The sequence below is a fragment of the Citrus sinensis genome, chromosome 9, assembly GCF_022201045.2.
Source record: "Citrus sinensis cultivar Valencia sweet orange chromosome 9, DVS_A1.0, whole genome shotgun sequence".
In the NCBI taxonomy this organism is placed as follows: domain Eukaryota; kingdom Viridiplantae; phylum Streptophyta; class Magnoliopsida; order Sapindales; family Rutaceae; genus Citrus; species Citrus sinensis.
This window is the reverse complement of record NC_068564.1, coordinates 6,499,138-6,513,355: the sequence shown is the minus strand read 5'-3', so window position 1 is coordinate 6,513,355 and position 14,218 is coordinate 6,499,138. Positions and strand designations below refer to the sequence as shown.

At 33.6% G+C, this 14,218-nt stretch overlaps 1 protein-coding gene across 1 annotated transcript; it reads right to left on the bottom strand.

The window, feature by feature from the left end:
* Positions 1-235: 235 nt before the first annotated feature.
* LOC102624178 (zinc finger AN1 and C2H2 domain-containing stress-associated protein 11) lies at positions 236-2,025 on the bottom strand. Its single transcript, XM_006489872.4, has 2 exons — positions 1,688-2,025; positions 236-1,209 (listed from the first exon to the last, which is right to left on the bottom strand). The coding sequence occupies exons 1-2, from the start codon at positions 1,784-1,786 to the stop codon at positions 439-441; spliced, it is 870 nt and encodes a 289-aa protein (XP_006489935.2). The 5' UTR covers positions 1,787-2,025; the 3' UTR covers positions 236-438.
* Positions 2,026-14,218: the final 12,193 nt, after the last annotated feature.

Below are 14,218 nucleotides of genomic sequence, written 5' to 3'. Positions count from 1 at the left end.
TCAACAACGAATCAAAGGATCTGTTAATACATACTGCCCAAAGATAACAAGAAGCAAAATTGGAAAGTAAAAGAGTACCAGTGCAGGTCAAGATATCAGAGCCAATACATACAGTTCTCGTAAAGCTGCTGTTATGGTAAATAACAAAAGAAGGAACCCATGAAATTCTAGAAAAATGCCTATCTGTATCCACAATTGAGAATAAAATTAATAGAAGCCACAAAATTCACAAAAATTGAAAAATAAAAGGTATATTAATTTGGCTGGCAGCAAGACCAATCCAAGAAAAAAAAAAAAAATCCTCCATTGTATGTTCAATCAAAACACTGCTAAATCTTTTTTTCATTTTTGCAGGCATTAAGTCAATGGAAGCAATGTGCCCTAGAATTACAATAACTTCTTCAACGTATAAACAGCTATTTTGATCACCAAACCTCTCTAAGCTCTTGAAGTACCACCATGGTCCCTCTCCACGTGCTCCACAAGGGCCACTGGATCACAAAATCCTTGACTACACTTGGGACATACATCTACTGTCACCTTTGGACGAGCTTGGTTGCCACTCCTATCATGAATTTTCTCAACATGTTCTATTAGAGTTGTAACAGAGGAAAACCTTGCCCCACACTGAGGACACAACTCTGTTCCGCCAGTGCCACTGCTGCTGCTCTGCCCCGCCCCATCCTTTGCTATCTGCAATTTTTGACTAATCTCATTACTCAATTTTGACATGCCTGCTTCAGCTGAGGCTCGGAAGCTTGAAGCTGCATTAAGAAAGCTTGAGGTCCACTTGGTTGAAGATGTGGCTGGAGATTGTTTAGGTTTTGGCTCCTCTTTTCTACTCCTATTTAAAAGACTCATAAAAGCAAAACCCGTGTCAAGTTTCTTGGGGCCAGGACAACTGTGGTCAGGTGCAAACCGGTGCTTCAGACAATGGTCGACAGTGCAATCCCGACACTTGATCGTGTTGGAGAATACTAGAATCTCTTTACAACCACGAACGGGGCATTTTCTCTTCTTAGTAACTTTATCATAGTTTGATGGGTCACAATCAACGTTAACGTGATTCTCCCAAGTGATGTGTGGATTCTCGTCTGGTCTCAGACGAACACCTTTAGCACAAAGCGGACAAATAACAACGGTTACATCATGTCTTTCAGCCTTTGGACATTGGTGTTGATTGTAGCTTCGATGGTCCAAACAAAATACCTATCCAAGTTTCAGCATTACTATTAACACAAACCAAAGAAACCTACCAACAAGAGCACTCAACATATTATTATTCTATCAGAAGAACACAAAAATGCAGTGACAATAAGCAATAGTAAACTCCAAAAAAAAAAAAAAATCAAATTCTTGTGTTTTCATTTTAACAATCCAGCTTAATTTCAACACCAACTAAAAATTCCAAAAACGGGCAGAGTTCATCGTTAGTCAACACAAAGATTGACCAAACAGAACACACAAAATTACACATTAATTTTTTAAAAAATTTTAATCACAGGCCAAATTTCCTTTCAGCCTATTCTTCAGCAATCACATAAGAACACCATAATTGAATTGTACCCACATAATAGTACCAAAAAATTAAGGAGTACCCAATTGCCCATCAAGCATTTGATTGATCAAAGACAACAACAATTTATCGAATAAGAATCAAACATAATTCAATTTTACGAAATGATACCTTGTGGCAGCAATCACAAGTGAAAGGCAAGAAATCGATTTGCTTGCAATCCGGAAGGCTGCAATGTTTTCCCAGATCTGGGAATTGCGGAGTCCCCATTCAATTTTCAGGATTATTCTTTTTTCTTTTTTGCAATATTTTCTATTTTTAATGAACAATTTTTAAAATCCCTGGCAATTGGGTTCTTGCGTTATTGAAGATTTGGAAATCCCAAATGCCGGGGAAGTGACGGCAAGGTGTCGTCAATGTGCAACCGAGTCTTCCCCCAAGACTTGTTAGTATTTATAAGCCATTACTAATATTTAAGTTTTACCCATTGTTGCTAAGTCAACTGCTACAAACTATTTTTTTTTTCCTCTTTCCTCTTTTCATAACAAATTACATTAGCGAATGGTGAGCAAGAGCAACAATATTAAATATCTATCCCCGGAAGCTCACGGTAAAATTTGAGTCACGTTAATATTTAGGGTTATTTACACTCTGTCCTTGAAACATTTTGATATTTTTTATTGCCCATCTAAATTTCACCGTACTCTATTTCTGTTAATTTGACAGTTATTTTTAACGGAATTATCTAAAAATTAGTTAAATGTTAGAAATGCCCCTTATCTTAAATTGGAAAAGAACTAAATGACATAAAATGTTAATCTAATAATTGATATTTACATTTAAAAATCTTAACTGAAGATAATAACACAATAATTTCATCAATTAACTTATAAAATAAACTTAATTTATCATCAAATAATATTTAGGGCATGAACTTCGAACTTATCCTTTGACTGTTAGAATAAATGGTCAAACTAATGGATTTAGGTGCGTAGTAGAAATTGTTGAAATATTTGGAGCTGTCGAACCTTCTAGGGTAGGGCGGAATTAACCCTAATATTTATTATTATTATTATTTGTAAGACACAATACAACTAATATATACCGCTCACAATATAATCAAGGAATAAATCCTTATAAATAGTTCACAAATTTTTTAGAAATTGCGTCGGGTCATAGCCTCTACTCCTGTTAACATTTATTAAAATTTATAACTTTGATAAAATTTTTACTTTATAATATACTTTTTTTCGTTTCATACATCCTAATAATATACGTGAGGCCATGCCTCTATAATTTCATATTATATTTATGAAAAATAAAATATATTATTCAATTAAACGAGTTTACCCTTTGAATCTATCGCTTCACTTTGTACAACTTCTAACATTTTTTCCTTAGACCCTAACACATTACAAGTTTACATATTGGTTCCATGGTGGGAAAATTAATCTTGAGGATTATCAAATTGAAAAAAAAAATGTTGGGGAGAATTTTCATACGATTAGCCGTTTATGGGCTTGGGCTGGATTTTTTCATTAATTATAAAATAATTTTTTTATAAAGTAAATATTTAAATTAAGATAATTATCCAATACATAATAAAATAATAGTCCAATACACAAAATATTAGGAACACAACATAATAAATCACAAATATTAATTAAAAAAAATTTAAATTTAGTATTTTGAGTTTTTTCTCTTTTATTTTAATTTAATTTATTTTTTTATTTATAAATTAAAATTCTCAAATTTTTTGCTAGTCCCTTATCCAAGCCCAATTTATGCGGACTTTACATTTTTTTGAGCCTATCTAGACCCAACCCATACGAGTCGGCGTTTGGACCTGTGGGCTGGGACGGCCTAGACTTTTTTGCCAACCCTTAATTTTCATAATAAAAAGATATAGCAAAACTAAACTCACCATTGTAAAAATCCCAAATGGAGTAAAAAAAATAGAGCCTGTTGGTAATATTTCATGTCTTGTAATTATGTCATTCGATGTTGCTGGATCGCCAACGATGGCGACATATTTCAGTACTTAACTTGTTGTCCATTTTTGAAATTTAATTAAATTTAATTAGTATATTGTTTTAAATACTTAGTTTATATATTTCTGATTGTAGCAAATAAGAGAAAAGAAATAGAGAGACAAAACTATAAAACTTTTTCTTATTATTCAAAGATAATGATTAGTAGAAATAAATAGGAAAACCAGAGAGTTCTAAGACTAATTTTAGGACCATAAAATCAAAATTATCAAGTTGCTGAAGTTACTGAAGTCTCTTGTTTTTATTGTAGAGAGGGGCATCTATATGATAATTGTCTTAAGAATCTAGCTTTCAGTCAATTATGTGGGCCACTTCAATAGACAAAATCAGAGCAATTCATATTCAAACACCTATAATCTTGGATGGAGACAGCACCCAAACATTTTATAGAGCAATCAGAATCAGCATGCTGCAACATCTACTGGACATAATAGACCTATTCAGCCACTTGATTTTCACCAGGAAAATCAAGGGCAAAGAAACACCAGTAATGATCAATTCGGTTCTCTTGAAACTTTGATTAAGAAGTATATTGTGAAGAATGTAGCAGTTGTCTAAAGTCAGGCTATTTCATTGAGAAATTTAGAAAATCAAATTAGACAACTTGCTACAGGATTAGGTAACAGACCTCAAGGCAGTTTGCCTAGCAACACAGAAGATTCATGAAGAGAGGGAAAAAAAACATTGTAAGGTAATTAACTTAAGATCGATAAAAGATGTTAATACTCCAGTTGGAGTACCAAAGAGAAGAATAAAGTCATACGAAGGCTAAGAAGAAACTCAAAATAGAAGTGGAGTCACAATCTTTCACTTTTCAGAATGTAAATCAACACATTTCTGCTACAACATCTGCGGAAAATTATAATCCAACACCAGCTACTTTGGTGTAGAACATGGCAAAAGAAAAGTAGTCTATACATCCTGCTGTAGCACAACAGTTTAGACATCCACCACCCCTCTGAAGATTTCAGAAGCAAAAGTAAGACAATCAATTCAATAAATTCTCGAAAGTATTGAAATAACTGCATATCAACATTCCTTTTGTGGAAGCATTGAAACAAATGCCAAATTATGTGAAGTTTTTAAAAGATATATTTGTAGGAAAAAGAAGGCTTGGAGAATTCGAAATAGTTACTCTAACACAAGAATGCAGCCATATGCTCCAGAGCAAAATACTTCAGAAGTTGAAGGATCTAGGAAGTTTTACAATTCTTTGTTCCATAGGAACTAAATACAGTGGTAATGCATTTTGTGATTTGGGAGCAAGTATCAATCTTATGCCATTATCAATGTTCAAGCAATTGGGAGTTGGAGAAGTTAGAAAAACTACGGTGACATTGCAATTAGTTGCCAGATCTCATGCAAATCATGAGGGCAAGATTGATGATGTGTTGGTTAAGGTAGATAAATTCATTTTTCTAGTGGATTTCATAGTATTGGACTTTGAGGTAGATTAAAAAGTACCAATTATTCTAGCCAGATTTTTAGCTATAGAAAAGACTATAATAAATGTTTAAAAAGAGGAACTAACCATGAGGGTCAATGATCAGCAAGTTACCTTTAATGTGTTGGAAGCAATTAAGAGTCTTGATGAGGTGGAAGACTGCCATTTTGTCAGTGTTGTGGAACTTACTGTCACAGACAACTTGAATCATTGCTGCAGCAAAGTAGAAATTAAGGCTGCCAGATTCGAAAAACTTGAAGATGAAGATGCTGCAGCAGCACATTTAGCATGTTTAGGAGAGAAGTAACCTGTGAGGACTGATAGACATTTTGAGCCCGTTGATCTTTCAAACAGAGAAGTGAAACTTGTTGAACCATCTGTTGAATTACCTTCTGTTTTATAATTAAAACTCCTACCTTCACATATAAAACATGTTTGTCTTGGTAATAATAATACACTACCTGTAATTATTTCATCTTCTTTGAATGTAGATTAAGAGAATAGCTTAGTGGATGTGTTAGGGAGATATAAGAAAGTCATTGGATGTACCATGATAGATATTAAAGGAATCAACCCCTTCATATGTATGCACAAGATCCTGCTGGAGGATTGCTACAACAGTTCAGTAGAGCAGCAGAGAAGATTAAATCTCATTATGAAGGAAGTTGTGAAGAAAGAGATTATCAAATAGCTTGATTCTGAAATCATCTACCTAATATCTGATAGCTTTTGAGTGAGTTCAGTACAATGTGTTCCAAAGAAAGGTGAAGTAATTGTTGTAGCAAATGGAAGAATGAGCTTATTCCCACAAGAACAATGATTGAATGAAGAGTTTGCATGGACTATAGGAAGCTAAACAAAGCGACAAGGAATGATCACTTCTCGTTACCTTTCATAGACTAGATGTTGGATCGACTTACTGAAAAAAAAAGTATTACTGTTTCTTGGATGGGTATTCAGGCTACAACCAAATTGCTATAGCACCAGAGGATTGGGAGAAGAAAATATTCACTTGTCCTTATGAAACATTTGCTTTCAGAAGGGTGCCTTCAGCTTGTGCAATGCTCCAGCAACATTTCAAAAGTGTATGGTGTCTATTTTTTTAAGATATGGCGGAGTAAACATTTGAGGTATTCATGGTGACTTCTCGGTTTTTGGGGAAACATATGATGATTGCTTGCATAATTTAGAAAATGTGGTTAAAAGATGTAAAGAGACAATTTTAGTACTGAATTAGGAAAAGTGCCATTTTATGGTACAAAAAGGGATAATCATAGAGTCTTTAGAAAGGGAATAGAAGTGGATAAGGCCAAAATCGAGGTGATTGATAAACTTTCACCACCTACTTCAATCAAAGGCATTAAGAGTTTCTTAGGACATGCAAGATTCTATAGATGATCCATGAGGGTTTTTTCCAAAATATCAAAACCCTTATGTCAGTTGTTGGAGAATGACAGGCCCTTCCATTTTGATGAACAATGTTGAAAGACTTTTGTTGAATTGAAAAAAGTTCTTGTTACAGCACCAATTGTTATAGCACCAGATTGGAGATTACATTTTAAGTTGATGTATGATGCCAATGACCACTCTATTGGAGTAGTGTTAGTGTAGAAGAAGAACAAAAATTTTCACTCCATTTATTATGCTAGCAAAACTTTACCCGATGGTCAGATCAATTATAATACCACTGAAAAGGAGTTCCTATAAGTTGTCTTTGCATTTGAGAAATTTAGCGCCTATTTGTTTGGTACTAAAGTGACTGTTTACACAGATCACTCAGTCATAAAGTATTTGATTTTAAAGAAAGATGCCAAACCACAGTTGATAAGGTAGATCTTTTTGCTACAAGAATTTGACTTGGAGATGAAGGATAGAAAAATTGATTAAAAACCAAGTAGCAGATCATCTTTCAAGGTTGGAAGTAGATGAAAGCATTCTGACGAAGCAAGAGATCACACAGACATTTCCTGATGAGCAAGTGTTAATGCTACAGCCTGCACAGATGTTGCAGCAATCTGGGCTTCCATGGTATGTAGATTTTGCTAATTACTTAGTAAGTAGATTGTTACCACCTGATCTGAGTTATCAGCAGAAGAAGAGATTTCTCTATGATATTAGAAGTTATTAGTGGGATGAACCTTATTTGTACAAGATATATTCAGACCATGTGATTAGAAGATATGTACCTGATGAAGAAATTCCAAACATACTGCAATCATGTCATGCTGCAACATATAGAGGACATTTTGGAGGCCACAAAACAGTAGTCAAAGTTCTACAATCAGGTTATTGCTGGCCTTCTATTTTTAAGGATGCTTATAAGTTTGTTAAATGTTGTGACATGTGCTAAGAAACAGGGAACATATCTTAAAAGTATAAAATGTCATTAACTAACATTTTAGAAGTTGAGCTTTTTTATGTCTGAAGGATAGATTTTATAGGTCCATTTCCATCATCTTTTGGAAATTTATACATTTTAGTTACTGTAGACTATGTATCCAAATGGGTAGATACTGGATACTGTAGCACTACTAACAAATGATGCCAAAGCTGGGGTGAAATTCCTTCAGAAGAACATTTTTACAAGGTTTGGGACTCCTAGAGCCATCATCAGTGATGAAGGCACTCATTTTTTCAATAGGATATTGCTGCCGCATTGGCTAAATATGGAATTAAGCACAAGATTGCTACAACATATCACCCTTAATTTAATAGTCAGACAAAAGTGTCCAACGGGAAAATAAAAAAGATTTTAGAAAAAGTAATGAACTCTACTATAAAGGATTGGTCTCTTAGACTACATGATTCCTTATGGGCATATCACACAGCTTACAAGACACTACTTGACATGTCTCTATATATAATTATTATGGCAAAGCTTGCCATTTTCCATTGGAGTTAGAGCATAAAGCATATTGGGCGCTAAAACAACTGAATATGGACATGCATGCTGCAACATAGCATAGAAAGTTGCACGTTGTGAGCTTGAAGAGTTAAAATTGTTCTCTTATGAAATGCAAGGATTTACAAAGAGAAAACAAAATAATGACATGATAAACATATCCAGTAAAGGGAGTTAATTCGAGGGCAACAAGTTTTACTATATAACTCTAAATTAAAACTTTTTCTGGGAAAGTTAAAGTCTAAATGGTCAGAATCTTTTACACTTACCAAAACCCATCTTCATGGCGCTTTGGAGCTCAAGGATAAGAGAACAGGCTAGGAATTTATGATAAATGGGCAACGAGTTAAACGTTATATGAATGATAGTTTGCATAATTCAATGAAGGAATTATGCCTCACACGCCTAGCTTGAGCAATTATTGGAAGGTTAGGTTGAAAGATCGTAAATCAAGCGCTAATTGGGAGGCAACCCAATAAGGGAAGAAAACTTTAAATTTTCGCACAATTTGTTTTAATTTTAGTTAGTGTAATCTTTTATTGAATTAATTTTATAGGTTTTAAGTTATGTTCTTGTTTCTTTTGACTATTATTTTCTTTCTTTCAATAAAGGAAAAATAAAGGTTGGAAATATAACTGGGAAGACTAATAGAGTTGCACAAAATGTCAGACACTCAGAATGCTACAACATTGTTTGTAACTTTATTGAAATCAGAAAGCCAATATTATGGTCAAGCCACTGACGCTAATACTGCAGCATCATTGAATGCTCAAACAACGTGTCATTCAACAGTCATAATTTTTTTATTGTTGAAGATGATAGATCTCCTTCAATTTTACCGTTTGGAAGGCTGACGCACTGAAGTCAATAGAATAGTTATTTTCAAAATCAAATTCATGATACCCTTTTAATTCCATGACGCATATCTAGAATTTTCGTTTTCCAAGTGGTTTAAAAAATTAAAGAGATTTACTTCCATAATTATCTTGTTAATTAATTACTATTCACTTTCTCATTTCGTGGCTATAAATTAGGGTTTTTACTTTACTTATTTCATATCAACTTCACCGCTCATATCTCACCAACCTCTATCTCTTAAGTGCCATCATATTTTCTCCTAATTTTACTTTTTTTAAACACAATAGAGTTCTGTGATTTGTTGCAACAATGCCAAAAATCAAAGAAAGAGCTGGACGATTGAAAAATTCTAAACTCTTTCACACTTACAAGGCTGAGGAGAAATTCAAAGATATCATTGAGCCTAGAAAGATCCTAGAGGAAAAGGGTTTCCAATTTCCTCAACATGAATTGGGATTAATCCACACCATCTATACTGTTGCAGCAAAACGAGGCTGGCTAGATTTTTGCACTCACCCATGGGACCCTATACTACCAATCGTAAAGGAGTTTTACTCTACTATGCAACAACACGACCAACGCACAGTCATGGTAAGGAATGTTCAAGTCCTCCTAGATCTGAAGGTAATTAATGCTTTTTATAACTTGTCATTTAACATTGATTGTAAATATCCAAACATGGTTGAGAATATGACTGCTAAGAAGTGGAGTAATGCTCAAGTCCCCTTAGATCTGAAGGTAATTAATGCTTTTTATAACTTACTATTTGATATTGATTGTGAATATTTAAACATGGTTGAGAATATGACTGCTAAAAAGTAAAATGATATACTTAAAACCCTAACGATGGAGGGTAGTTCATGGTTGAATGAGGATGGCAGAGTAGTGAATAGAATTGACTTGAAACCCATAGCCAAATTGTGGGTAAAATTTCTAAAATCTAGACTAATGCTTAGCACACACACCACCACCGTATCTCATGAAAGGCTTATTCTATTATATGTAATCCTCAAGGGTTTAACAATTGATGTTGGGAAAATCATTGAGAGAGATATTAGAGAATGTGCCATGAAGAAGCAGAAGACTGTTGTTTTGTTGTTTCCCTCACTCATCACCAACATCTATGTAGTGTCTGGGGTGAAAATATTTGCCAAGGATGAGAAAATTAAGAATGAAAGAGCTCTTATGGCTAGAGCTTTAGAAAGAATTACTAGAAAAATTGTTACCGCATCAATTTTAGAACATGTTGCTGTAATCAGAACAGGGAAGGTCACTTGCATTGAAAGAACGCTACAAGAATTGAGTGACAGCATCAATGACTATAAAGAGGCACAACGAGAAGAAAATAAAAAATTTTGGAATTATCTGATGCACCTTGAAGACCATATGCACCAACTTTCAGCCTAAATAAAGAGAAAGAATAGAGACTTCCCTGACAACTTGTTGCAACAATTTAATTTTGAATCAGCAGCAGAAGGTGCGCAAACAGCAAAAGCAAAAGCTAAGAATGAAAAAGCAACAAAATCTGAAAAAGGAAAAATAACCAGCTGAGGAAGAGAAAGACAAGATAGAAAAAGAACAAGAAGAAACATATGAGGAACATAGTATATAAGAAGTATTAGCAGAGGAGAATGATGAGGTACCTCCAGTAGTGCCTCTTAAACGAAAAAAGAAGCACATCATAAAAGCTGATAAATGGGAGATAGAGGATGAACAGGATGATGAACTGCCAGTTGCAATATTTCCAAGCAAAGGCAAGGAAAAAATTTTGGTCGATGAAGAATAAAAAAAAGATCAAAATGATATTGAGGCAAAAATTAAAGCAGTTACTACCGAGGCTATAAGATTTGCTGAAGCAAGGAAGAGTTTGCTGGATATTATTGTTGAAATCACATTTAGGGAAACCGCTACAATAACTCCTCTAGTAACCACTGCTCAGAAACTTCCCATCAAATCTCCTGGCCGAATTCCCAGTGTATCTAGCAAGCGTAATGGGGCATTACCCTCTAGAGATGCTACAACAATGCAAGCATCAGAAGAACTAGAAACTAAGAAAGCTAAGTCTAATCAGCTCGCATCTCAAGATGCTGCTGATACCCCCTAACTAGTCTAAGCAAGAAGAAGAAGAAATTAGTTGCTGCAACATGCATCTCACCAAGGAAGAGTGCTCGAGGTTGAGTCCAACATCAATGATTCCGCTTCACCAGTGTTGCAGCATAGCCCTCCAACAATAGGGGAGTACTCCCTACTAGCCAGTTTATTTTATTTATTTCTAGCAACTTTTCTTTCATCTAGTTTTATTTTACTATTTATTTTGCATGTCTTTTTATTTAGTGTATACATGTTTATCGTTATTTGGTTTAGTGTGCTTGTGAGGACACAACACCTCTCAAGTTTGAGGGGGTTGTGTTATAGTGTAATGTGTTCGTAAGTGCATGTGTTTGTGTTGTGTGTTATGTGAAGCTTTGTTATCTATATTTATGTATGGATTGAAAAACCTAATGAAGATAAATTAAGTGTTATTCAGTATTTGTGACTGCCAAGTAAGGATAATTTATAGATGGATGTTGAAATTTTGTCCTAACACTTAAGTTTTGGTTGAGTTTTATGAGAATATTGTAGTAGAGCCAGGAAAATAAAAAAGGGTAGAAAATATATTAAGTTTGGGGGGAAAATTTTGAAAATTTTTATTGAATTGTGCTTGTTATGAAATAAATTCTGTTCCAATGGCTTAAATTGCTGAGTAACCAGGGTTGAGTATGCACCCCATAACATTGTTATAACATTTTAAAAAAAAAGAACTATGAGCATTGTTGTAGCATTTAAAAAAAAAAGATAAGAAGGAAAGTCCTATGTTTAGGATACTGAGTATCCAGGTCTATTTATGAGCCCAATATTCAGCCTTGAGTTAAATGCATCTTTAGATAAGACTATGTTATGAACATTGTTGCAGTGACTTTGATCTGTGCATTATTACAAATGATAAACATTTACATGAAAAATCAATGATACATTGAAGAGAATTTGACTAAAAAAAAAAGGAAAGAATATTTGGCTATAGCACAGTTTGAACTTGTTTGTGACTTTTGCTCCCCCATGTATGAATGTACTTATGATTTACCTCTGAGTTATATAATGTTTGTGCAATGCTGTAGTACTTCTAGAATTTGATCCAAGTGCATACACACACTTTGGACAGAAGGAGGCCTAAGTCTAGAACTGAACTGCTATAGTAATTTTGCATAATTAAAAGTGTGAACTGAAGGTTGAAGAATCCTTACAAATTTGATGACAGAACTAAGTTATTTGTTGCATGATTGTGTGATTGAAGTGTGAGTGTTGTTGTCATTACTTGAGGACAAATAATGGTTTAAGTTTGGGGGTGTGATAACTCTATGAAATAAAATTTATCGTAGTACTTTTAGACTTAAATTATGATTACTTAGAGAGTAAATGACATGTTTTTATTGCACTTTAGTAATGTTTTGCACGAACATCCATTTTGGTTTACTTTTCATAAGTTTTATTTGATTTAGAATAAATTGTGTGCTTAGATCATATGTATAATTGTATGTGACCAAAAGCTCAAATTTTAAGGAAGGAATGCTGCAATAGTCTTGTAAAGATAAACAAAGAACTTAGTTAGAGAAGAATTGAAATAAGTCTGGAACAGTGCAGATGCTAAAGTTTTTGTTATAGCACTGTTGCTGTAGCAATCCTGGAACATTGACAGAGAAGATTTCTCATGAGATACTTTAAAGATTACGATCTGGAGTTTCCTAAATTGGAATATGCGCGCCCTAGACTTCCAGTTGCCCTAATTTTAGGTTATAAAAAGAGGCATACAAGCAAAGAAAAAAAACAGAGAGGATGAGTCGTCATTAGAGAAAAAGAATAGAGAAATAATATAAGAGAAAACAAATATCAAGATGGAAAATTGAAGACCGTAACAAAGGATTCAAGAACATCAAGCGGATTCATAAGGACGAGCGAATTTCAACTTTTATTCTTGTTCTCTAGTTTTTAACTTGTTATGACAATTTGTTTGATGGCTGAAACTATTTTGGATTTTGATTCCTCACAAATTAGAACTAAATTTATTTGTAGTTGAGTGATAAACAAACTTGATGGTTAATTGACTGATATTCTGTGTTGCTACATGTTTGCTATAACATGTTATTTTGATAGTACTTATTTCAATTTACTATTTCGGTTGACCACCCATTTAGTGATACTAGTTAAGAAAAAACCTAAATAAGGCTTATCTTAGTGAAACATATAAGAGCAATACTTGGTTTTAGATTGGGTTTCCTGAGTTAGATTTAACTTGGTTCGAAAAAGGTCATGCTTAATCTAGAATTAATGATCAACTAGACATAACAATTCACCTTGTAGGGTAATTATAATCTAAAACGTATAATGTTATATCTTATGTTATCATAACAATTGGTCATTGTTAAGTTGCATTAAGATATAAAACATCTAATAAGCGACAGTTGAGGATGCATAAGGGTTCTACCTAGTGTTATAATAGATGTTGTAGAAACTGGTCCAAAAATTAGAAAAATAGTCAAAACCATTGAGTGAGTTTAATCACTTAACTATTGCATTCCCATTGATTACATCCTTGTGTTTACTGTGAGAATTTACTTTATTGCATTTTTCTTATTGCATTTTTATTTTAATTTGTTCATTAGTTTTATAATTTGTTTTGATTCTAATTTAGAATAAAAATTGCACTGATAAAATTGCTATAGCAATTCCTATAACAATAATTTATATGGAGACGATCTTGAATACTTATCATTATATTACTTGTTGTGTACACTTGCATATTGACACTAATAGCATTAGAAAGCGTACAACCGCCTCCTTTCTATCCCTCTTTTTTTTTTTTTAACGTGTGCTCTTTTTATATCTTGGAACTTAGGAAACCAAAAGCGTGTGGCTATGTCTGTTTATTTGGTAAGCTCAAATCTTATATCTTTTTGTGCCACCTATCACTGTTTTGTCTAAACGTGACAATAACAGTGCAGTAATGGCTACAGGATGTGTCGTTAGTTAACACATGGGTAGTTTTGTTTGCCTTTTGCTCCTCAATTGTTGTAGCAATTGATATAACATCTTCTCTGATGCAGACTTGTTTTAGTTCCTCTGCAGACAAGTTCTTTGTCATTTCTTCAGGTCTGCTGCTGCAGCATCCATACATAAAGCTTGAGCTTTTTTTTTTGTCACCTATAATTATTCACATAATCATAGCACAAAGTAATCCAAAACACAATCAATTTATTATAATTAAACTTAAATAGATGCTCATGCAAAATGTAACTAAAAATGCAATAAAACGCATAATTTATTCTCTAAGTAATAGTAGTTTAAGTCTATAAATGTCTTGATTACTTTCATTTCATAGAGTTATCACTCATCAAAATCCGAGCTTTGTGTAT

Coding starts and splice junctions, on each gene's coding strand:
- LOC102624178 (XM_006489872.4), bottom strand. CDS start 1,786: ATGGGGACTCCGCAATTCCCAGATCTGGGAAAACATTGCAGCCTTCCG. Junction 1,210..1,687: donor CTTGTGATTGCTGCCACAAG/GTATCATTTCGT, acceptor AAACTTGGATAG/GTATTTTGTTTGGACCATCG.